We start from the raw sequence: 26,772 nt of genomic DNA on the forward strand, positions 1-26,772 counted from the left end.
CTCTTTGCCACTTGGAGTCAGATGAGTGCTCACACTCCATACCCGCTAAGGGGCAATATACCTCCCATGCCGGGGCTGTCTGTTCCACCTTGCTGCCCCACCTTGGGTATGCCTGTAGTTCCCTCAGTAAGTACGGACTTCCGTTCAAGATGCTAATGCCCAAGTGCTTTTTCGAAAGCTTGAAGGACGCATACTTTCATGTCTCCATTTTTCCTCCCATTCGGGTTGACCCTGTCTCCCCGTGTCTTTATGAAGGTCACAGAAGGAGTCCTGGCTCCTCTCAGGGAATGAGGTGTCCGTATCCTCAACTACCTCGATGACTTGCTGATTTTAGCTCACTATCGAGCGCGGTTTTGCAAGCACAGGGATCTGGTGCTCAGACACCTCACCCATCTGGGTCTTCAGGTTAACTGGGAAAAGAGCAAACTCTCCCCTGTGCAAAGGATCTTTTTTCTCGGTATGGAAATAGACTCATCGCCATGTTCATGCAGCTTACGAACAAGCACGCGCAGTCACTGTTGAATTGCCTTAGACATTTCGAGGTCAAGAGAGCGGTTCTAATAAAACTGTTTCAGAGGCTCCTGGGGCATATGGCATCAGCAGCTGCAGTCATACCACTCGGGTTGCTTCATATGAGACCACTTCAGCACTAGGGTTGGGTACCAAAACCCGCTACCAATATGGCACCGGTACCTATGGAACCGGTATGCACTGAACCAAATCAGCACGCAGATTTCGGTGCCTCATTTTGGTGCCTCTTAAATCCCTGAGCAATCGATTTAAATATTTGTCTTGGTTCTCTGAAATGTACACACAAAGAATGGACGTCTCTAGGCTTTTTTAGCAGGGCTTCATAAACTGTACACAAATTCGTGATCGCCTCAGAGTCAGTCCGCTTAAATGTCATATGAAAAATGTAATCTGTCTTCTCTCCGTCTTTCAGCACGCTCTTCAATACACAGACCGCGCAGAGCAGTACAAGCAGACTCAAACACAATCAGAGGACACGAGTTGTGTGTTATTTGTTAGAATATCTGTATCTGTGCAGTGCTTTGTCATAAATACAGTTTACAAAAGGTCACGAGGGAGCAATCGGTTTCTCATCTACTGTAAAGTTTTCGCTCCATTCACCCCTCCTCACAACACAGCTTTTTCCTCCAGCGACAACCGAGCCCTTAACACATATGAACGTATACTTTAATTATACTTATTTAAATATACTGTACTTCATCTAATTATATGTACTTTATGCATACACTATTGTGCAAAAGTTAGTCTTAGGGAGTCTGTTGTCAGACTGTATGTGCATTCAACAATCTCACTAGAATATAATAAAATTAATTGCAAAATGAATGTTTGGAAATGTAAACTGATATTTCCTACTGACATACTAAAGCAAAAGACATAAATAACTGGCCTAAACCCCTTTTTTGGGGTGAAAATACTAATCTGCCTAAGACTGTAGGCTACTTTACAAATGGCATTGTTGCTACTTTATAAAGAATGATCATACAGTCATTGACAGAACTGATTAAAGACAGTGACAGACAGCACTCATTTTAACTAAATTTCAGAATGATTAACTGAGATACAGTAGAAACATTATGTGTGGTCTTGTATTAAATAATGACCCAGAAAATGAAATACATTTATTACCCTTAGAGTAAGGGAAGCTTGGGAAATGAGAGTATCCAAGGAGCGTGTGAATGCTATGGATTTTAAATCTTTTTAATGTTCCTTAATGATATCCTTTTTAGGCTTTTCAATTTTACTTATTTATTTGTTTTTAAAAGTATTACTTCAGGCACTGTTTAGGCACCGGTAACATTTTAAAAGTATCAAAATGGCACCGGTATTGAATAAAACCCGATCGATACTCAACCCTATTCAGCATTGGCTTCACCCACCGAGGCGAGCCAGATAACAAATAACAAGCATGGCCAGCATCCTCGGGCAGATGAAATGCCATGTTAGATGGCGGCCCCTCCACAGATCACGGGCAGGGTGGCTACTCATGACCCCAGTTGGTGAGGGGTGTGTCCGTCACGAGTGTTATGCGGCGACCAGGAGGTCCTAGCACCGGGCCCTGAGCCAAGAACCAAGGTTTTCTCCACATGTCCAAGGCACGTAGGCACCGCCGCATGACCTTTAGCATGCGAAGTGGGTCTCCCCTTTGGGAGAACAACTTGGTCTTGAGCCACCACTGTAGGGGTCTCGTGTACAGCAGGCCAATACTATTCACATTTGATGCAGCAGCCATCAGACCCAGCAAACTCCGAGACTGCTTGATAGTGAGTGACCGGCCTTCTCTCACACTCGCGAATACAGTGAGGATCGTCTTGATCCAAGCAGTTGACATACAGTACAGACCAAAAGTTTGGACACACCTTCTCATTCAAAGAGTTTTCTTTATTTTCATGACTATGAAAATTGTAGATTCACATTGAAGGCATCACAACTATGAATTAACACATGTAGAATTATATATGGAATTATATACATAACAAAAAAGTGTGAAACAACTGAAAATATGTCATATTCTAGGTTCTTCAAAGTAGCCACCTTTTGTTTTGATTACTGCTTTGCACACTCTTGGCATTCTCTTGATGAGCTTCAAGAGGTAGTCACCTGAAATGGTCTCACAACAGTCTTGAAAGAGTTCCCCGAGAGATGCTTAGCACTTGTTGGCCCTTTTGCCTTCTGTCTGCGGGGGGTTGTTTAAGTTTATAGATCTGAAGTTTAATAATGCATTTTTAGCTGCTTTTGTGTTAAGATCTAAAATAAAGAAATAGTTACATATTACTATTAATTTAATCTTTCTAATTGATGAGTTGTCATGTTACATTCTCACAAACATACATTTTCTTGCTATGAGTTTTTTTTTTTTTTTTTTTTTTTTTTAAAGAGGAGAGGCCCATTTAAGAATTATTATAATTACATTAAAATTGTTATTTAAATTATGTCTCTAGATGAGATGTAGGACGCTTTGACTACAAAATAGTGGAACATCTTTTTTCACAGGACAGTTCCTCCCTCAGATGCTTCTTGAAGTCTTTTGCTTGGGCTTTTCAATAATTACAATGTACCAGAAAATATACTTTGTAATGGGAGCAATCAGTGATGGTTCTGCAATTAAAGGCTAAGGAAAGCAATAAGTGGTACAAACACCATCACATTGTCCAGGGTTTACTCTTATTTGTAAATCATAATTCTTGTGATTAAAGATGATGCTTGTGTTTTGTTGAAGGTGATTTGATTGTTTTGTTATTTGTTTGTTTATTTTTAATTATTATGTTATAAATTCTTTGGAAAGATAAAGATAGAAAACAACATCTTTCTTCCTTTTTTTTCTCATCACAGCTACCTCATCCTTAAACTCTCAGCTCCAGCATCTTCAACAACTCCAACAGCTACAGCATCACCAGCAACAGCATCATCATCATCAACAACAGCAGCAACAACAACATCAACAGCAGCAGCGAGAACGAGAGCAGCGTGAAAGAGACCAACAGCAAAGGGAACGAGAACGTGAACGAGAGCAGCAACAACAGCTCTGCGGTCCAACACATCTCCAACCACCCAGCCATCATCGGCTCACTCCACCGATTCAATCACAAGTCTCTGGACCTTCTCCAGGCTCCACCTGTACCTCCTCCAATCATAGCTTAGCTCACCCTCCCCAGTCTCCACCCCCTCACAGGCAAAACCAATCGCCAGCTCACAGCTTGCCTTCACCTGTCACACCTCCTCTGCCACTACAGGTAAGATTAAATTAAAATTAAACCTTATTTATTTTATTTTATTTTAATAGTTTCTTTCATTTAATACAATTAAATGGGAGAAATTCACTTAACACTTCAAATTTTAAATAATAACTGACTTTTCTTTCTGAATTCATATAATGACAGTCCAGATCTTGAAGTTTTTGATCTGGAAAAAAAAAACAAAAGAGAGAGAAAAAAGCCTTAACGTGATATCAAAATAAATTCCTCATATTTCCAGACAGCCGTAGCCTGCAACCTTCTTTGTATTGCTCCTCGCCCAGTTCAACTCTTGTTTACACACTAAAAGTGAAGTTATTTAAAGCTATAATATATGTCAAATCGTGATGGGAAGCAGCTCCGGAGTGCTGCTTGTCATGGGGGCAGTCGAGACTGATCGACTCAATGTAATGACCCCTAAATATGATGTTGCCTCACTTAAAGAGCTCACTCTTCTACATTATTCACAACATGTCTGGAAGAATGGAGCTCTAGGGTGAGACGAGGTCTAGGATGAATGTTAGAGAATGGGGCAGTAATTCAATTGAATGATTGAATCTGTCTGGGGAAATCTTGGATATTACAAATATTGTTTCTGGAGGAGGTGCCGTTTGCCAAGCCTTTCCCTGAAAAAAAAATGAAAATTGAAAGTTTATTGTTTAGAGTTTATCCCAGCCATCGAGCTAGCGACAGCAATAGACTATTATTGGAAATGAAGAGCTGCGGAATATTGAATTACGAGTAATGATGCTTTTGGTGTAATTTCATTTGAAACAATATTATGATAATCACCTATTGACATGTTGTGAAAATGTATAGCACTGTATATGCAGCCAACTGAATCAGAATAGTTTTCAACATTATTTAGCAAATAATGTTTTGCATCGGAAAGTCCAAAGGACCATATTCCAGTGTTGACTGCATTAGAAGAGTTTGTTGATACTTTATTTTGCTATCTGTTATTGTCATGCAGGCTTATAGAATTGAAACAAACCCCACAGATGGCGCACGAGTCATTGTTGCCAGTTCAGTTAGCTAATGTCTTTTAAAGGAGCCTTCATTTCTTCATTTGCAGTTGAAGCACACCTGGTTCAATCTGTCAAGTTATCATCAACCCCTTCTGATACATGATTCAGAATAAAGTAATTAGGAGGGTGTGACAATCGGGGCTCCAAAAGCTTAGCTTTAATGCTTGAAGTTGGTAGCCTCATTGGTTGTAGGCAAGTCTAGATGTTTGTGAATGTGCACAGATTGTAATATATAATTGTGGTTGTTGGTTGTGTACAGTAGGATTAAATGACTTTTAATAATTTTCAAAGTCAGCGAAAATGTCTGTAATTATATTGATACAATGTTAGAAACATCTTTAAAAAGTTTCAAAACTGCTTATCAATGCATAAACTGCATTTGGAACCAGGACAGAGACTTGTGGAACACCCTTCGCCCAGGGTTTGCTAGTAGAGCTTCTCTATATGTTTTTAAATATGAGACGTGTTAGTGGGTACTTGTACTAACCAGAGTTTTGACCAAGGCAAAACTGCTTGAGGACCCCGGACAAAGTCTTGAGGAACACTCTTCACCTGGGGTGTGTTAAAATGGCTTCTCTGTTGGTTTTCGAACTGCACTTTCTTTTTTTTCCCCAATTGTCAATGATTAGATTTTACTGCTAAGAATCATGTGAGACCCTTTTATTAATCCAAAGAGAGATTGGCATTGGAGATGACAGCATTCGTTACCTTGCCCTTCAATACTATGTGTTGTGAGTGAGAGTGAGAGAAAGAGAGTCATAAGTTTGTATGTGTGTGTTGGGGGGTTGCAGCCTGCATGTCCTGTGGGTCTGCAGTTGTAATTGGGCTTATGTCTATGTCTGCTTGAGAAAGTTACAGCATACTTCACCAGAGTGCTGTTACTAGCCTTTAGGGGCAAGCACAGTTAGACACTAAGAACACCTACAGAATTGTGAGAATGTGTATTTCCAGGATCTGTCATAATTATCCCTTCTAGTCACACATGTCCCACCCCACCCTCTCGTTATCTCTTGCCTCCCATTCCTCTCTTTGGGTGTAATCATTTTAGTAAGGGAGGGCAGACAGGTCTCCTATTATCTGCAGACACCTAAAGGCCCAGATAGAGGCCTTCTGTTGCTGAACTGTCAACATGACAGCACGTTACCATCCCACTCTGATAATACCACAGTCAGTGTGTCCAGTATATGAAGCTAAGTGCTCACCGCCAGCATTCTCTCTCCCTCTGTCTCTCTCTCATCTTTCTTGTCTCGACTCTTTCTTTATTTGGTCAAAAGTTCAGAGAGGTTTTTGTTTTTTATTGTTTTTGGAGGTCTCTGACCCTGAGTTCCTTTAGATGGTTCAGTTTTATAATTATCCATTTCCCCTTTGGGTGAATTACAAATACAATTAAAAAGCAGTATTTAACTGTATTTGTAATTCACTTAAAGGGGTCATATGATGTGATTTAAATTGTTCCTTTCTCTTTGGAATGTTACAAGTTCTTGGTGCATAAAGAAGATCTGTAAAGTTGCAAAGACTATAGTCTCAAATCCAAAGACATATTCATACTGATAAAAGTTAAGAGTCAACCACACCCTCGTAAAATGGCTCATTCTAACATGCCCCCACTTCTACGTCATGATGTGGGAAGATTTGCATAACGCCAGCCAAACGCAAAGAAAAAAGACAATTGTTCTCTGTAATTCTCTGTAATTGTAATTCTCACTGTTGTTGCAGTGGCCATGTTGTGGAGAAGTTGTGTGTTTTCCATGTTGTGTGGTTAAGTTGTATTTACAACAATGTTCCTTAACAGCTCAACCCAAATATCCAGATGTTTGCTACGCATTTTACGGAGGATGAGGACTGTTTCCTTTGAGAATGCCAGTGTCTGTTTCTATAAAGTGAGGCAGTTTCAAGTTTTAAAGGACAGTCTGGTGCTTCTGACTCACAGTCTGTAAGAACATTTACATATATAAATGATTTGCCACTGATGATTCAAAAGCGTGTTTTTAGCAGTTTTGGGTATTGTTTTTGTCGTTTCTTTGATCACAAATGCAGACATGGTTTTATGTGTACACAGCTCCATACTCAATGCAACGCAGTGCATGATAAAGACAGTATGAGTGATAATAATCTATAATTATGTCGCCACTGGATGCAACAAATGCCTTGTTTGTGATGGGTTTTATTGTTTGTGTATTTTTCGTCACATGCTTGAGGCATTCAGCCAATCACAATCCACTTTATAGCTGGCCTATTAGAGCAAACCTCACTTTTTAGAAAGATGAGCTTTGTAAAATCATTGCATTCCAGAAAGGGCGGAGCACAGAGGAGCAACATTATTGTACATTTTGTAGAAAATAATGTTTTCTGAACCTTAAACTGCATAAATACATTGCATTACTCCAAAAACACAAAATTATATTATTTTAAGCAATGTCATATGACCTATTTAAAAACAGTATTGAATGATGACCCTTATATAATTTAGTTTTTCTTTTTCCCGTTTGTCCATTTAATATTGTTTCAGACCCAACTGACTTTTATTTTATGGACAAAACTTTTTTTTTAAAATATTAAATCTAAAAAAAAAAAAAAAAAAAAATAGGAAGAAGAAGCAGGGAAGGCAGAGATGGGCTCCAGATGGTGGAGATTATTAAATTTGCCTAAGTGTGTTAATTGGCTGACTAGCGGGGTGGTTGGATTTGCTGGTGCTGATTGATTGAAGTGTTTGGGTTTCTCCACGCTGACGGGACTCAGGGATTTGAGAAGGAGGGGGAAGTTCAGTGGGCAAGCCGGTTACACTGGAATTGATCTTAATTAGATCTGAGAGACCTGCCACAGCAGAATAGTCACAGCGATTAAAATGAAAAACAGGAGAAATTACTGATCAAATTAATCATAATGTCGAGCCTACAGCTGTAGGTCTGCTGTAATTTGCCACTCCACTGGCTTACATCTGCCCTGAGCCATACACACACATGCACACTGATCTGTGGTACAGAGAGAGACAGAGAAAGAGAAAGAGAGGGAGAGAGAGAGGAGCAGGGCAGACCATCCACACACACACACACACACACACACACACACACTGATATAGGCACATATACTGTACAATATTTACACTCGTCTCATTTCATAAACATATATATATATGAAGAGTTTTGTTCGCAAACACAATAAATCCATTTTGATTAATTTGATTAATCTCGGTTTTCTTTACCAAGAAAGTGGCAAGATGAAAACCATCATTTTCTTTTTTACAGACTTTCACATAGCATCTATAGTTTATAATAACATTAAAAAAATAAAATCTAGGTTTTGATTTTCAAAGATTTATTATAAAACTTTATTGAATCAATATGAAAGATATTTTTCATATTGAAGCTGATGAAGATACACAACATAGTAAGTTGATCCACATATGACAGCCTCTGAACTTGGACAATATACTAATCGTATATACAGGCACTGGTCTACAAAAATGCATTACATTCATCAGACTTCGCTCCCAAAATGAATTCAACAGGTAATCTTGTTAATGCTTTAAAATTAATTACAGCAGTAATATAAAATTTTATCATGTACAAGAATCATCACATTAGACAACAGAAACTCCAAAATGACATTTCCCTTACATTCATCTTCCAAAGGTGCATTCATCTTTGCCATGTTACATTCATTTAGTTTACTAGTGCTATATGCTGTACAAAAACATAAATGTCATTCATAAAAACACTAACAAGCTACACAATATCACATTCATAATTTAATGTGATTCATCGAATGGACGCGATACAGTGTAGCTTGTGTACAGCTCTGTGTATTAAATGCATCTGAATAATTTCCATCTGAATGCTTTTTGTTGGAGATTTACTGGTACTATTAATAAAAGAACCGGCTTTACTGATGCGCTTGACAATCCCATGTGATTTATTGTGCAAAGCCCTTGTTTGTTGATCAAAAAGTACAAAGTAGATGAGGAAATTAGGATGCCGGGTATATTCAGAGCACCACCATTACGGTTTAGTGCGTGGAATGGTGTGCTGTGATTGGTTGAGCGGATATATCGCATTCTTCGTTTGTCACAGTTTGGAAAAAAGGGAGAAAACATGACCTTATAACTCTGCGAATATACAAAAAATTAAAAATTTACTTTTCAATAGGGATCAGATACAATACTGATATTGGCGGAAACTAAAAAAAATATATATAAAAAAGGCATTTATCACATTTTAGAACCAAAGTCTCATATTCAAAGGGTCATTGTTTGGATGGTTACCAAAAACTACACCATTCTGATGATGAAAATATTTTTTCATTGCTGTCCATTTTCTATTGCATTATATATTTATATATTTATATAAAATAAATACTTTTTAAAAATACATTTAAAGGCATAGTTCACACAAACATAAGTATCTAAATAGCTGCCATTGTCTTTCTCCCTTCTCTTAAACACAGTGGCTGTAAGACCTAGAGTCTTACAACAGTAATTACAGGCTACTGTCCGGTATTCAGCCAATGCCAATTTACTGCCTCAGCGTATGGACAACTCACCCCTGTCTCCTCTATCGCTCCCCATTCCTAACTTTCATCACTCTCCCCTTTCTCACTTAACCCCTTTTCTATCTTTCTCACTCGTTTATACTTTTTATCAACCTCTGTGCCCTTACTTGTCCATCTTTTACCCCCACTTTCTCTCCCACTCACCCGTCTCTCTAAGACACACCCCTCCTGATGCACTGATGTGTGCCATTGGAGGCCAGGACCCACGAGTGCTGCAATTACACTTGCCTCTTCTCCTCTGTCCTTTCTGTTTCTTTGCTCCTCTCTTTTCCTTTCCTCTCATCTACCTCCCTCTATCTTTGTCCATTCTCCAGCATTCCCCAGCAATCAGCCATCATTATAGCTTGCTCCTGAAAATACAGCCCTGCCAAGGTCAGGCACCCTTCCTACCCACATATGCTCATGGACAGACATGTATACACACACATGGTGTTTTAGTCTTTGCAATGCCCCCCAAAAACATGCAGTTTTTTTCTCTTGTCATCCTTCTCCCCCTCACTCACTCACTCACTCACTCACTCACTCACTCACTCACTCACTCACTCACTCATCAATCAATCAATCAATCAACCAATCAATCAATCAATCAATTGTAGCCTAGTGGTTAGAGAGTTTGACTCCTAACCCTAGTGGGTTTGAACCTCGGCAATACCACAAATTAGGTGCCCTTGAGCAAGGCACTGAACCCCCAACTGCTCCCTGGGCGCCGAAGCATAAATGGCTGCCCACTGCTCTGGGTGTGTGTTCAAAGTGTGTGTGTGTTCACTGCTGTGTGTGTGCACTTTGGATGGGTTAAATGCAGAGCACGAATTCTGAGTATGGGTCACCATACTTGGCTGAATGTTACGTCACTTTCACTTTCTTTCATTAATGCAGCCCAATAGACACCCCTTCTTAAGAAGGCAGACGATTGCCTTACATAACGAAACTCCCACAGTATGAAAATACAAATGTGCACTGGTGACTGAAGCAGAAAATAAGACTATTACCCATCAACAGCAGCACAGGATATTGTATGAATAATTATAAAGTATGTGATTCAGCCAATTAGGAAAATCTGGGTGCTGAAAGCAAAGCAACTTTTCATTTACCCAAAATGAGTAATTATTAAAAAAAAAAAAGGTTGCACTGGTCCACATAGTAAGAAATTAAAGTTTCCAACTGTAGACATTTCCATACATACAATGACAATTTGACATTTACAGTAAGTTAGTGTTCCTGTGGCTCAGTGGTGAAGCATTGTGTAGGCAGCACAAAAGCTAGTGGGTTCAATACACAGGGAACACACATACCGATAAAATATATATATTTTTTTTTAGTGGTGGGCATAGATAATTTTTTTTAATCTAGATTAATCTCACTGTAACCTTGGATTTAATCTAGATTAAAATGTCTCATTTGAATTCTGTCAAAGGCATTCAGAATATGTGTGCTACCCAAATAAAATAATAACTAAAAGTAAGTCTTTTAGAATGGGTTTCTCAAGCCAGGTGATGCATTAGACCAGGGGCTCATCTCCTGTTTCCAAAATGCATCGCAAACTGCTTGAGAAAGCTGTTAACCAATTCCACATTGCACAAGGTGTAAAAAACCTTACGCCTGTTTCACACATACTCCGTCTGCAGTGCATATGTGTTTTGTATTTTTTTTACGCACCCATGTTAACAGATTCCAGCATTCACGCGGTTGCGGTCCGTCAGTGCGTTCCAGGAGCGTTGCGTCTGCAGCAGTGCAGCGATCATTTACGTACAGAGTAGCGGAATGCAAATGCATCCTGTCTGAAAGCACAATGAGTATGAGTCCGTGCTGCTTCAGCACACGGACTGCATACGCACTGCAGACAGAGTATGTGTGAAACAGGCCTGGGTCTTGTCGAGGTTTCCATTGGGAAGCTTCTTAAAAAAAATTATCTGAAGCAAACCCGGCGGCTTCAGCTGCATCCATGTTAGCACATCACATTCGATGTTGTAATTTCACAGTAGGCATACACACAGGTTCGAAGACGCGTTCTCGCCCCCTACAGTGGAATTCGGTTAGGCATACGTCTGCACTAAAATATCAAGGTGAAAGTTATCATAGTTCGCCTAGTATAGACCCAGCTCTCAACCCAACTTTGAGAATAGATTAAGTTGTCAGATATTATGAATGTATTATTGTAAATAAATGTATTTTCTGCATGTTTGGAGTAAGCAATTTTATTGAAAATCCTCTATGATTATAATAATAATAATAAAAAAATTAAACGATAATGAAGAATGTGACTGTAAAAACAGAAAAGACGTTGATTCATTTTACCATAACAAACTGTAAGATTATTACTGTAATTCTGTTTATTTCTCAATCAGTCCACACATATTAGCTGAACCACTTAATTTGTGTATAATATTGTTTATTAAATTGTCAAATTTCAGTGTTTATTTTACAATTTAAAAGGATAATCTTGACAAACTGTTTTTGAGATGTTAATATTTCCCATTCAGGTTGACAGGAGACGTATTGCTATTGCTTAGATAAATAAATAGGTGCTTGGGAATGTAACCACGATGGCCTCTGAATTAACTGACTGCCCTTAAGGGGACTTTGCTATTTCTTCATCTCTCTTTCTCTCTTACTAAATATCTAGGGTGATCCTCAAGGTTCTGTCCTGGGCCCCATTCTGATCTCATCATTCTGTTCTACAACTCCTCTTCTATCTTGCTACAGTATCTATGCCTTCATAATCCTCCCTTTCACAAATATATATATATATATATATATATATATATATATATATATATATATATATATATATATATATATATATATATCTGTGTGTGTGTGTGTGGGAAACACATTTATAATATGATTCAACACCTGTTAAGTTTGTTCTTACCCCTGGACACTGCAGAGTAAACCACAGGGAAGAATCTGATGAATGTTGTATCCAAATGTTGTCGGTTCATCACTCCACTTAGAGTGGATGAGTGTGTGTTTTAAAGTTTGGTTGAGTGTATTTGCATGTGTGTGTGTGAGTGTATAAATTGATACCTGGGTCAGGTTTGTGTGTGTATTATCGATCGGACCTCTGACCACATCATAGCCACAGAGCCCTGCTCAGTCACCATTAATCTTCGTGCTCCGAGTTCTCAAATGGCAGCTGGCAGCCCCAGCTCCAAACTCAACCATTTTTCTTCATTAGCTTGGCTCACGCTGAGAAGCCATGTGGAGGAGTAATCATTTACCATTATTCTAGTTATGAAACTCACACACAGCTGACACTGGGCTTTATTGAATAGAGGCCATCAAAAGATCACCAGCCATTGATTAAACCAATATTAAAGTTGTTCAAATGCTGGATCTGTATGTCAAACCACAGCAAGTGAAAAGAGATGGCATTCTGTTTAAATGCCGGAGAGGATAATTTGACATGATGAATTAAAATAGTTGAAGTTTCCTCAAATAGAGACATGCTGTTCTGTATTTTATTTAAAAAACAATTCACTTGGATTAAGACATACAATATTTCCCTTACAGTCATTTAAAGGCAAACAGCCATTCATCATTTTGAATTTGATGTTTTCATTATTTTCTATCATTTTTTTATCACAAGAAATTACAGGGGAGATTAAAAAACCTGGTCTCGGGTGGGCATCAGAAATGTAATATCAACTTTTCATGAAACTGATGGTCTTTTACACAATTTGTTTTTCAACAGTTGAAGGTCCAAGTCTTACTCTTCGTGTATTTTTTTCTTATGAATATGCTAGTGAATAGTCAGCAGTTTTGCTTTGGAACTTTAGTTTTGCAACAAACATTTTCAATAATCAATCAAATGGAAATATTTGGGGTAATTTTTCAATAGGAAAAATAGTAAAAGATGGAATTTGTAAATACATAGATAAAATAGATTATACATTTATTTAAACTGTACTAGAAGTTAACCAGGACTGCCTCTTTGCAGAGAAAATAAGGCAAGGATGATTGATGGCTTAAAATTCCAGTGTGGATTTTAAGGAGCATAGTTATGGACGCAGGATTTTATATAATGACAGCAAAAGCAGTTAATTATGCTTGGTGTTAATGAGTCACATGATTGACGGTCAGCACTGGGCAGTCTATCACATCTTTATAGGTACGTTTGTCATACATTTCCTTCCTTGTTCCTCTGTCATTTGCATTGCGGCCCATTAAAAGTGACTCCTTTTGCCCCCTCTTTTCCCAACAGTTGTGCTTTTTATCTGATTAAGTACAGTATTTTAAACAGCCCTCGTGTGAGAATATGAGGCCCCTTATGCTGCTACAGAGTTTTCAGAGCAATGCATCATGGGAAGGCTGACCCAAAACTTCCAGCTTAGCTTCTGCAACTTTACAGCATTGTACGTCTCTTTATTCCTGTTTTTCTTTCTCTAGCTTTTTACTTTCTCACCTATTTTTCCCTCGAGTTGGTATATTTAAGTTTTTCTCTGTGCTATTTATTTATTTGTCAATGGGAAGGGTGAAGGGGCTCTGTAAGTAGCATTGGTAGAGTGAGGAGAGTCCAGAGGAGATGGCAGGTGATGTGCTACTGGGGTCCAACAAGGGAGCTGAAGTGTTTGGGACAGTCTAATGGTGTTTTTATGTATACAGGCAGAGGGGAGGCTCCAGGCTGGGAAACGTGGGAGAAAGAGAGAGGTTTTTTGAAGGAGGTCTGGAAGTGACGCTGGGGAGACTGTGAGCATGCTCAGATGTGTCACTTCTGATTATGTCCACTCTCTATAATGGGAAAACAGAGAGACAGAGAGAGCAAGGGGAAAAGAAAAAAGGGTGAAACAGAGGTGTGATCATCTTAGGAATTGCTATGATGGAAATACAATTTTCTTTTGGCTTTTCTGATGTTTAATAGCAGTCCTTGTCAGATCTGGCCAAAAACTAAATCTATTGTCTTCTGTCCCACTCAACTGACAAAAGGAAAGCTGCATATTACAATCACATTCAACAACCCCCCATATAAAAAAAAAGTTAAAAGAGTTAATCACTATTTTTGTTAATAATTACATTAATACAATTGTCTAAGCATCCTTTACATTGAGTTTTTTGTTTGTGTGCGTGCGTGCGTGTGTGTGTGTGTGTGTGTGTGTGTGTGTGTTTGTAGAATGATATGATTTCAGATAATGAACTTTTTTTTTTTCCTGCAAAAACGATTAAGTTTTAAGGCTTTTTATTTGTTTAATAGCAGTCATTGACTGAAGCCCTTGTCTGTTGCCTTATTTAAAGCTACAAAATAAACCTGCATACCAATTTACCATTTTATTTTGTTGTTGTTTTGTATGGTAATACAATTTTCAGATAATATAGACTGAATTACTGTATTTTTTTATTACCATATTAGCTATTTTAAATGTTTTATTTCATTTTAAAGACATAAATCTAACAACATTTACTGGGTTTTATTTTTTAAATTTTTTTTACCTGTAGTGTGAGTAGGACCCTGTCCCTTAAGGCCTGCCTTTTCCTATTGTATTAGTAGAGAAAGCGATTAAGTCTAAATTTGCAGTCTGACCGGAACAGGCAGAAAATTAACTCTAGCTTTTGGAGTGCTCACTTTGATGTCCAGAAGTCCCTTGCCATGGTAACGGCAAGCTGTTTTTTCCCCTTGTTCAGGAGATTACATGGGTTGTTGCTCCATCTGACCCTGCTGGTCAAATGGTCATTGCAAGCCTCGCAGAACTTAATAGAGTTTAAAATTTACTCACCCACTTTGCCAAGAGGTGCAAAACATGTGTAAGAAGGATCTCTATCTTTCTTTCTTTCTTTCTTTCTTTCTTTCTTTCTTTCTTTCTTTCGTTTTGTTTAGTAGTTTAAAAAAAGTAATTTTTTTAACTTTCTATTTCTTTCTAATGGTTGCTTGAAATTCAACTTTGCCATCACAGGTATAGATTTTTTTAAAAAAGAGCAAAAGTTAATTTAAACTGTTGTAACATGCAGCATTAACAGACAGGAACATTAGAAAACATTAGAAATGTATTAGATCAAGTCCTCTTTATCAAATCCCTTCAACTTTAACATAAGAGGAGAAAAAGAGACAGGGAAAGAATAGATGTTTTTGTCACATTTACCCAGAGGTTTACCTGCTGTTTTTTCTGAAAAAGGATACAAGCTGTTTAGATCCACACACAAAGATACAATCAACACAAATAGTGGAGCGGTAACACGGTTTCCTGCCTCCCCACATGGTTCCAAGTGGAGGCAGCCTGCCGGAAAATCACCTGTTTAGATGACAAACACTGCAATCCCCTACAATCCACACATTCTCCACGTTACCTTCCTGCCGCCCCCCAAGTTACAGAGTCTTAATCTGTCCTGCTGTGCTGCTGAGTGTTTTATAATAGGCTTAAATATGATCGATCGCTCCTAAAATTACAAGAATGAAACTGTAAACAATAACTGGACAGTAAGGCCTTTTCAATATATATATATATATACCAAACATACTGTATAAAAACGATTGTCAAGTCTCTGTGGCATTCAGTGTTTAAAGAAAGCTGTATTTTACTTAGTCTTAAACGTCCACTTAATTTGGAGTTTAAATAAAAAACTGTAAAGATCATTGGTTCAAAACAATTTTAGGGGTTGCATGTTACAGAAAATGAAAATAATATATTATTTCTGATTTATACTAATATATATATATATATATATATTTTTTTTTTTTTTTACTGTATATAATCAATTGCAGTTTTTTCTAGCATTTTTTCTATAGCTATTTATGTTTCAAAGCAGCTTTTACATTAATAAACAGGATTTCATCATTTGGGAAACAACTTAAATTTTAGCTAGAAAGCAGCTCTACAGAAGACATTAGCATCATTATTCAACTGAATTGTGTTTACTGTTGTTTCAGTTCAATTCAAATACTGTGTCAATGCTCCGGTTCATCAATTATTAAATAGGTTCATTTCAAATATAAGCAGTTTTACCGAAGGCACTAGTGTCACTATTCTGCACAATTCAGTTCAATACAGTAATAGCGTCCATGTTAGTTTCATCATCCAGCTCAATTTAGCTCAAATTTTCATCTAGTAGTATCAATCCAGTGAAATCAGTAATATTAATTGTCTTTTAAACCCCAACTGAGCAAGACCAAGGCAATAGTGACAAGGAACCCCAACTCCTTAACTAAACGTTTAAATATCAACTTGAAACTAAAAGCATTGCTTTTCAAAGCTAAAAGTGCATCAATTCACAACATTTTAAAGTACAGCACGAACAGTAAAACACATTCATATGTTAGATGATTATAAATCAAAATGTTATTATTGAAGAAATAAGCTTGCACAATTAAAAATATCCAATATCAGTCAATTAAAGAACAAACAGACTAAAATGTGATGCTTGAAACCACATTTCGTCTGACTCTCTTCTGAAGTTAATCTAGGAAATGAACTAAAGCAGATTCAGATGTCAGTGGGTCACTAAAGATGTGTATCAGCTCATATAATTCACTGGCCTTATCATTCCAGGAGAACGCGTTTCATTTACTCCGTCAGAGAGGGAGTGAAGGAGAGAGAAAGAGAGAGTGTTTGCCCTCAGATAGGGTGAGAGGATTATCTGTGAATTCAATCCCTGCTTGATATTGCCATCCTTGTCCATCTCACTCTAGCGTGTGCTTTCTCTCTGCATCTCACCCCCACTCAGAAATACATGTTTTTATTATCTGAAGATGTTAGTCCAAGATAAGATGCTCCCTACTCAGACACCTTCCCTGCAATCACAAAGCTATTCTGCTTTTCTGTTTAACAGAATAAGCATTCACGGTGTCACTGGGTTACTCAGCAGGAAATCGCAAGTGATTTGAAATTTGACCAATGCACGAAAAAAAAAAAAAAAAGGATGAGCGGATTAGACAAAGCATTTCGAAATAATTTGCAGTTGTTTTACAGTAGCGTCTCCATGCTGCCTCTGCATACAGAAGAATCATTTGCAAATATATTGACAAATTTTAAAGATGAAAGGCTGAAATGTCTCTGAGAGCTTTTACCGCTCACAGTCACAATAGCCACATGGTCAGGCATTCACAAGCTAAAATCATTGCCCTTAACATATTGGGTCTCTGATATTATCAACTGGCACTTGACTTTTGCAGAAGGACAAAGAAACGCCGGCCACAAAGAGAATATTTCTGTGATTAGTGATAAAAAAGGGTGACTTTCAGTCCAGGGGACATAGTATCAATCTCAGCCAATTTTAGGCCACCAACATGAAATATGATTTCATAAGACAAATGCGGTGTCATTCTTAATGTGCTTAACCTTTACTGTCAATGAAAAAGTATTGATCGCTCCGTGGTATTTTCTCATCATTTGATTTCAGAGAGCCGGGTAATATATGATGGTGTGATAAGATGAAAGATGAATGGCAGCTGAATGCTCTCACTTTAACAGAGCTGAATGGTCCCCGCTGAGAGATGGGGGGTGCGGACAGAGGAGACAGGAAACAGGAGGAGAATATAGGCTGAAATTTGTTAGACACTGTTACTTCCTTAGTTCCTCCTGCTACTTCTTTAGTTCACTCAAAAATTAAGATTCTATGAGCATTTACTCATCGTAATGTCATTCCAATTCTTTCTTTAACATAGAATAAAAGGAAATAGTTGAAAGAATGTCCTGGCAGTGCTTCATATGTTTCATAAGTGTGCAAAATGATTGGATCATTGAGTCATTGAGTCAAACTGAAGAACCGGATCAGTCAAGAGATTCAAAACAACGAATCGTTTGTGAATCACTACTTTCCTCATGAGCTATTATGAACATACTAAGGAGAGCTTGTAATGTAGCACATGAGGCTTTTGACATTTATGGCTTTTTCTAATATGCTTTTGAAGTACCATTCAAACATTTATGTTCTTTTTTTTTATTAATATTTTTTATTTAGCAAGGATGCATTAATTGATCAAAAGTGAGAGTGAATACATTTTTTAATTTTAGAAAAGGGTTCTGTTTAAATTCTGTTCTTCTTTGGCAAACTTTTTTTTTTTTTCGTTTCTATTTTAAGAAACGTTTCTTCTGCATCAAATCAGCATATTGCAATCATGTGACACTTGAGTAATGGCTGCTGAAAATTTAGCTTTGCCATCACAGAAATAGATTTAATAGATTTATAAATATTTAAATTATATATAAATATAACTAGTTGTCTTAAATTGTGATAATATTTATTAATAATACAGTTTTTACTGTATTTTAATTAAATAAATTCAGCGATGGTGATGATAAGAGACTTAATTTCATGGTAAAAGTAACCAATGTATTGTTAAGAATTTATCTGTTCATGTTATACAGAAGAAAGTAAGTCATTCAAGTCTGAAATGCTGCGAGGGCAAATAAATGATGAGAGAACTTTAATTACAGGAATATTAAACTATCCCTTCAAAGCACATCGGGATCAAAAAATATATCATCACCGTACACCTGTGAATTCTTGTACTGACAGTATCTTTTGGGATTATACGCTTTGTGATTCATAGCAAGAGCCAACTCCGAAGAATAGCAATTTGATTTCAGAACGAACCTGCTGTCTATATCACCGTTGACTGCCATTAGGATATGCTGTCTTTTTAAAAACTTTTTTTCCGTCTGCTGTTACCGCACCTGTTCTCCTCTGTCTGCTCGGAGCGCTGTTTCCATTACTGCCTCATTGTGATGAGTAATTGGGGAGTCTGTGTGCAGTCCTGCGTGAGCTCTTGATCTACTTAAAGAACCTAATAAGCCTGTATTCTGCAGCCCTGCAACCAAATAAGTACTGCATTCACCCAGCTTATTAGGAGGTTAGCTTGATTTATTCACCTGCGCGTTTGTATGTGTGCTTTTGACAATGGCAAATCACTACAATGTTGAGAAATCAACCATAGGAGTTAAACTGAGAGTAAAACAAAGCAAAAAAAGATCTCTATGTATTTATCTATCTATCTGTCTTTATATATGTCCATCTGTCCGTCCATCCATCCAGTTATTAAGAGCAGATAATATGAAATGTTCACACTCATTTTTACTAAAGTAATTTATTTTAAGTGATTTAAAAATTTGAAATAAAAAAAATAGGATCAGATTTTTATTAAAAAAAAAAAACTATAGCTGCATTTTTTTCTTATGTTTTTGTGAACAACAAAATATCATTATAAATTGTTTTTTATTTAAAAAAAAATATATATATATGGTTGAAATGAAATGTTTTATTGGCAATAGTTAATTTTAATAAGTTAATTTATTTTCTTGTTCTTCCTTTCTTTCTTTTTTCTTAAATGTAAAATATGAAAGTTCCTTTTAAAATCCAAAGTAATCCATGGTTATCCATATGGTTCATCCACAGAACATTATTATTTAACTATAATCTGTTCTATTAGATATAAATGTACCTGTTTAATTTAAAGTGGTCACCTCATTTAAAATATTTATGAATAATGCTTGCAGAATTTAATATTTTATATTTTGCTGTAATCAATGTGCCAAATCATTCATTTCTATTTTGTATTCACTTCCACAGCTCAACCCTCTGGCCAGTCAGGCAGCAGTTGCCGCAGCAGCAGCGATGGGTTCAATTACTGGGTCACAGGTTTTTGGTAATGCTCTCTCCAGCCTGCAGGGGGTCACTGGACAACTGGTCACCAATGCACAAGGACAGGTACATATATCCACACACACAGCACATTTAAACGTATGGAAGGCACATGTAAGCATGTCTGACGCACATTAATCACATAACTGTAACTCGAAGGACAAATAGACATTCTTCTGAAATGGTCTGAACATCATTTGCTTTATTAGTATAATGTAACGCAGATACCCAAATCCAGTCTTCTGTACTGACCTTTGTGCTCCGTCTTTAGCCCGTTAGAGCGAGTCCGAGAGGGGCATTGTTTTTAGATTGGACAGCAGTGTGGGAGTGCAGGGGATAAAATGCTGACCTTGTCATATTTACGAGGCCGGCTGCAGAATTGTTCCATCAGTATCCAGAGGCTTGAACAATGAGGCTTGTCAGACCAGGGCCCTGTCTTATGAATCATCTTATCACAGGTGTGCAGTGTTCCCATATTAAAGGAAAGATTGTATAGCCAATGTGCCCTTTCACACTACAGACGGCATTGTTTACCTTAACCCTTTTCTCATTCCCCTCGTCACATTGACACTTTCTCCTCTGTGATATGACGGAAAGCATCATTTGAGAAATCACATGCTGGGTTCCTCTTTATGTAGCCCCCGCTTATAGTATATTAAAGGCTTTATGGATGCTTTTAACAGTTCTAGTTTAAATTTAATGTCTAATGACATTTTATATGTAAAAGGAACCATTCCTGCACCATAAGAGCAGTAGAATAAATCGGTTGATCAACTTTTAAAAGGGAAGGGAAATGGTTTCTGTATCTTTTGTTGTTGATGTCAAAGGCAATGCGTCAAAACAACCTCATCTATAATCTAGTAGAAACTGGCCATTTAAGGCAGATGCATCTGTATGTATATATATATATATATATATATATATATATATATATATATATAGGATGCAGTGAATTGAATTTTTCAGGATTCTTCGATGAATAAAAAAGTTAACTCTTTACCCGTCATTGACGAGTTTTTAAGGCTTTCCATGTGTTCACCGTTATACAATCAGGGGCGCTATTAAACATCTTCTGATCGAGCACAAAGCCTCCGGGACAAAAACACAGGTGAACAGGATGGAGAAACTAGTGATCATCAGCAATAGACAGCATATAAATGAAAACTGCATAATGTTATGGAGTAAAATGATGATCCAGGAAGTGGTATATGGTTGTGCAAGCTTGGAGGCGTTGATGGATGTGATTCACTGGATTTATGCATTGATAATCATACTGAATATTATCTAGATGTAGTTATTGATTAATAATAATAATAATAATAATAATAATAATTCTCACCTTTTTAGTCAAAATTATACATTTTTAAGTGTTGATATAAAAAAAGGAATGCTTCAAGCTAGAATATTTTTGTTGTTGTTGTTGTTGTTGTTGTAAAGTAAAGGCTTTGATCTTTATTTTGGTGTATTGCATATTCAAATATTCATACAGAAAAATATACTGGAGGGAATCAAATTTTAGGGAAAATCATAACAATCACATATTTGAAAAGAACATGATTCATTCAAACAAGTGCATAACACCACCCAAATGTATACGCAAAGAAAGAAGGCATAACTTGTATTCTTGCTGTAGTATTGTTGCCACCGCCATCATGTCGTGGAGACTGTGTTTTTTGTTGCGAAATCGAAACTGCTTTGTTTGGTCTTCCAAAAGAGTTGTTTTATTTACAACACTGTTCCAAAGTAGTACAACCCAAATATTTGAGTGTTTGCAGCGCATTTTATGGAGGAAAGTTGCCTGAACCTGGTAAGGGGCATAACATTTCCGTCACACGCTTGAGGTATTCAGCCAATCACAATGCACAAGATAGCTGGCCAATCAGAGCACACCATGCTTTGTAAAAATCGGGGTCTAAAAATATAAATCTAAATTGACACAAATATCTAAATGATATAAAAGATTTGTAACTATTTTACGATTTTTTTACTAAATATGTAGCAATTTTACATTTTATACGTTGTAATACATCCAAATTGTACTTTTTAGCATCAAAAATTTACATATCATGCTTGTAAATGTTACATGCTAATACCTACATATAAACATTGAGACCAGGCTCTAAATTGCCACTCATATGAGAAAAAGCACATGTATGGTAGATGTTACCTTACGAACTGGTACGGCCTTGTCTATACTGAAGGTGCCTGTAGGGCTTGGCTGGGGTATCAGTATGGCAATGCCGTTGATGGGATGTGCTGGGTTTTTGTAGTGTCGTGGTGGCTGACACTGGCTGACATAATCAGGTCACTGAGACGGTCAAAGCCCAGGGCTAGATGCTCTGCTCTTGACCTTATTACTGATGCACAGTATTCAGTTTGAGCCTGCTAAAACTCAGTTTGAGCCTCGTCACCCACCCTTCTTTTGATTTTAACATTAAAATGATACTAATACAGGCCCCAGACGTGGCCAGGGGAGCAGCAGATGCTGCCACCGATCAAAAATAAATAAATAAATAAATAAATTTAAGTTAAGGGATGTGGCAATGTGTTACTTAAGACTGAAGCACTCTTTGTTTGGTTAGGCAGTATTTTAGCTCTTAAGCATTAATGTTGGCCAGATATTAGATTACTAAAATTACACAAATGTGGCTGTGTTGCTTAAAGCTCAGCCTTAAAAGTAGCAGAGTTTTCCTTCAGCTGCCAAACAACTGAATATTGTCTCATTTAGGATGAGAGATCATTGCGGTGTTTAAGAAAAGGATGAACATTGTTTTTGTGGAGGATTGAGTGTTAAAAGATTTTTGAAGAAGGAAATATATAGTGAATGTTACTGCATTTGAGTATAGACCTGCCGTGATTATTAATCGTCTGATCGCATCTGATCATTATTTGCAGAGATGGGACCAAGTCACACATGTGCAAGTCTCAAGTAAGTCTCAAGTCTTAACCTTCAAGTCTCAAGTAAGTCCCAAGTATTTTTTTCTTGGGCAAGTCAAGTCAAGTCAAGTCACAAGCTATGTCAAGTCAAGTCCAAGTCAAGTCACCTTAATATTGTTATTTTACCTGCAGAATCTGATCTTAATAAAGTTAAAAGACAAGATATAAGTAACTGTCAGTAAATTAAAATAATTTGGATTTGCATTGTAAATACTCATGTTCAGTAAAATACATCATGGAATTAAACAAAATTGTAACTTCCTAAAATTATTTATTTTTCACTTCTGCCAACAGTGTTTGAAAGGTTTTACATTTTCAACATTGAGTCCATAAAACTAAACATCCAACAGACTCCTCTCTGAACACCTCTCTCTCTCTCTCTCTCTCTCAAACACAGTTTACATACAACATTAAACTGTTACATTTCTCCTCTCTCTCTCTCTCTCTCTCACACACACACACACACACACACACACTCTCTCTCTCTCTCTCTCTCTCTCTCTCTCTCTCTCTCTCTCTCTCAGAGTATAGAATATAAATATGACGTATTTTCAGTTGTTTCATACTTTTTTGTTATGTACAGTACAGACCAAAAGTTTGGACACACCTTCTCATTCAAAGAGTTTTCTTTATTTTCATGACTATGAAAATTGTAGATTCACACTGAAGGCATCAAAACTATGAATTAACACATGTGGAATTATATATGGAATTATATACATAACAAAAAAGTGTGAAACAACCGAAAATATGTCATATTCTTGGTTCTTCAAAGTAGCCACTTTTTGTTTTGATTACTGCTTTGCACACTCTTGGCATTCTCTTGATGAGCTTCAAGAGCTAGTCACCTGAAATGGTCTTCCAACAGTCTTGAAGGAGTTCCCCGAGAGATGCTTAGCACTTGTTGGCCCTTTTGCCTTCTGTCTACGGTCCAGCTCAACCCGCCCCTGGAATGCGTTATTTTGACGGCCTGCTAGCGGATCATTATTTCCAATGCCGTTCACATCACGTCTTTTGCGCGCGCAAGTTCGTTATTTCCAATGTAGGCGCGCGGTATGCGCGCTCATAATGGAAGCAACGCGCTCACGACGCGCACCGCATCGAGTTAAAAACATCTAAACTTTTCAGAATGCTGCAAGCGCACTGCAGGTCATGTGACAATAACTAACCAATCAGCTTCATCCTTTCCCGTATCAACGTTGAAAGCTCAGCTAACATGAAGGAACAGCTGTTAATAGCTGTATATGGATTGCCATTTTGAAATGAATTTAGTAGCAGAGCGACTGCGAGCGATTTTTAGTGCTGCAAATCCATTTATCCTTTGCTGAAATTTCTACGTCTTCATTGAGAGAGAGCGTGTCATGGATGCTTAGCAACGACAGACGCCCCAGGAGCACTTCTGCCCGAGCGCTTTGGAAAGAAGGAGAAAGCGGCGCGACTAGCGTTTTCCACGCGTTTTTAGTCGCGAACTATTGAAGACAAAAGCGATGACCCTCGGTACCTCTCAGGCTGACATGTTGATGTGATGTGATATCTGATCTAAGTGGGCGTGGTGTGTATAAGGTAGAGAGGGCATGACTGATGATAGTGTCCTGATCCAGTCACGACGCTATTCTCAGCCTGCGCTCCAGCTGAGTAATCAACTTTATTTTAAAAAATAATTTATATATTTTATATTCAAACTGAAAACATGATTTGATTAACACTCAAGTCATTCAAGTCATCGTGTCTCAAGTCAAGTCAAGTCCCGAGTCTTTAACTTCCAAGTCCGAGTCAAGTCTCAAGTCCTAAAAATAGCGACTCGAGTCCAAGTCACCAAGTCACAAGTCCCCATGTCTGATTATTTGATCTAACTGCAATAAATGTGCTGTTTAAATTTCTGTCACGATTTTCCATTCAAATACAAATCAAGGATTAACAAGCGTAATGGTTAGAGATTCACACATGGTAATTGACGTAATCACAGGATGAGGAGATGAGTCACTTAATTTATTTCTTTGGAAAGAAAGAAAAATAATACTGTAAAGTACACAAAGACAATCAAATGTCTTCCTATATGTGAAATGAAGGCTTGTAGGTTTTATCAGACTACATATTATATTATATTATATTATATTATATTATATTATATTATATTATATTATATTATATTATATTATATTATGCAAAGATGTGAACCAATTAAAATGTAAATGTGACCAAGATTAAAGTTAAACAAAAAGAGAAATATTTTAACTGTTAAAATATTCTTTTTACTTCCTTAAAATCATCATATTAGACTACATATTTAAGGTTACAAGTAAATTATAAACATAATGTATTAGCCTTACATTGTAATTGACATGAGCAAAACAGATAATTAAAGCATTTATATATTCATATAAAGCAAAATATTTATTTGACAATTTATCATCAGCACAGAATTTATGACTGTGATAGGCCTACATCTGAGAATTAACACATATTCAAGTAAACATGTTTATTACTTCGTTATGACTTAGTCTGATATGTTTAACTGTATAATTCATCATTTGACAAATAAATATGTTTAAAAAAATGGCTTGTTATGAAGAAAAAAAGTTAATATTTCTCACTGCAAAACTGAAAAATGTAAGGACTTAAACATAATATGGGGGACTGTGAAAACATTTACTTTTTTAGCCTATTTTATTTTCACATATGTGATGGGAACTGAAGAAAGCAAGCAGTATTTGCAGTATTTGCTAAATGGTCCACTGCCATCCACTCTCAAATCTAGGCATTCGTCTTTTAGATGGAAAAGAAACACTTTTTTTTTGCTTAGGATCAAAGGAGTAGGAAGATCAAAGTTTTTCACCACAGTGACCTCAGCAGTCTCTTCTAGGCCTGAATGATAGCAGGGGCAAAATTCCCAGCTCTTTTAACACTGTTTGGCTTTAAACATCCCCCTCCTCTGAATTTTCACCTTGGTTTCATCCATCTCCTTCATTCCAGATTTACCTGGACCAAGACTCCATTGGGAAATAGTGAAAGAGAGAGAGAGAGAGAGAGAGAAATAAAAATAAACAAATAATGTTAATTTTTAAATGTTTTACAATTGTAATAAAATTTAATTAATTTATTAATTTAATACTAATTACATAAACAGCTTGTACTTAAAGTGTAATATTCTGTTCTTTAAACTTTACAATTGTTTTATAATAGGATTATTTATATAAACATGCAATATGAATAATGTGGACACATAATATAATATGTTATTGTTTTAGCATAAACTTTCTTGCCAGTTAAGTCCACAAATCATGTTAATATTATTTTATTATTATTCTTATTTAACCAAATATTTCTAAGCAATTGATAACTTCAGAATCAGAAAATAGCATCAGAAAATGCAACGTTTGATCCGTTTCTGATCTGTGTTTCTTTCACAGTGAAGGGTGTTAGAAGTTTGGAATTCTCTGTCAATATGTGTCCCCATCCTATTCTCTTCCAAACAGCGGGTACTAGGGCAGAAAATGGGCAGGGATATTGCCTGGTGGCCATAGCTAACGCTGAAGATTGGCCTGGCTGCAGGAAGAGATGACATTCCCAGGGAACCACTGCCAGTATAATCCTAATGAGTTCTGCTCAAAGAGGAGAAAGAGAGAGAGAGAGAGAGAGAGAGAGAGAGATGAATGGGGAGATGAACGCTCACCACATGTGTTAAACACATATAAAGTGAAGAATAAAAGAACAAAAGCACGTCTTATATAGTATGAGAACAAGAAAAAAATGTTATTGACAGGTATATGACACAATATATGGAACCTGTATTGTAAAGGGTTAGTGCACCCAAAAATGAAAATTCTATCATCCCATGTGAAATTCCAAATCTGTATGACTTACCTTCTTCTGCGAAAAAGAAAAAAACAAGACATTCTGAAAAAATGACTGACCAATATATAAAACAG

General features: G+C 37.0%; 1 protein-coding gene across 1 annotated transcript in view; it reads left to right on the forward strand.

Moving 5' to 3' along the window:
* The window catches only part of LOC127946113 (POU domain, class 6, transcription factor 2-like), an 89,519-nt gene that overhangs the window by 44,129 nt on the left and 18,618 nt on the right, over positions 1-26,772 (forward strand). The window contains exons 5-6 of the mRNA XM_052542415.1: positions 3,361-3,761; positions 19,835-19,972. Coding sequence (XP_052398375.1) covers positions 3,361-3,761; positions 19,835-19,972 — 539 coding nt within the window. The remainder of the gene's footprint in view (positions 1-3,360; positions 3,762-19,834; positions 19,973-26,772) is intronic.

Source organism: Carassius gibelio, chromosome A24 (genome assembly GCF_023724105.1).
Source record: "Carassius gibelio isolate Cgi1373 ecotype wild population from Czech Republic chromosome A24, carGib1.2-hapl.c, whole genome shotgun sequence".
Lineage (NCBI taxonomy): Eukaryota > Metazoa > Chordata > Actinopteri > Cypriniformes > Cyprinidae > Carassius > Carassius gibelio.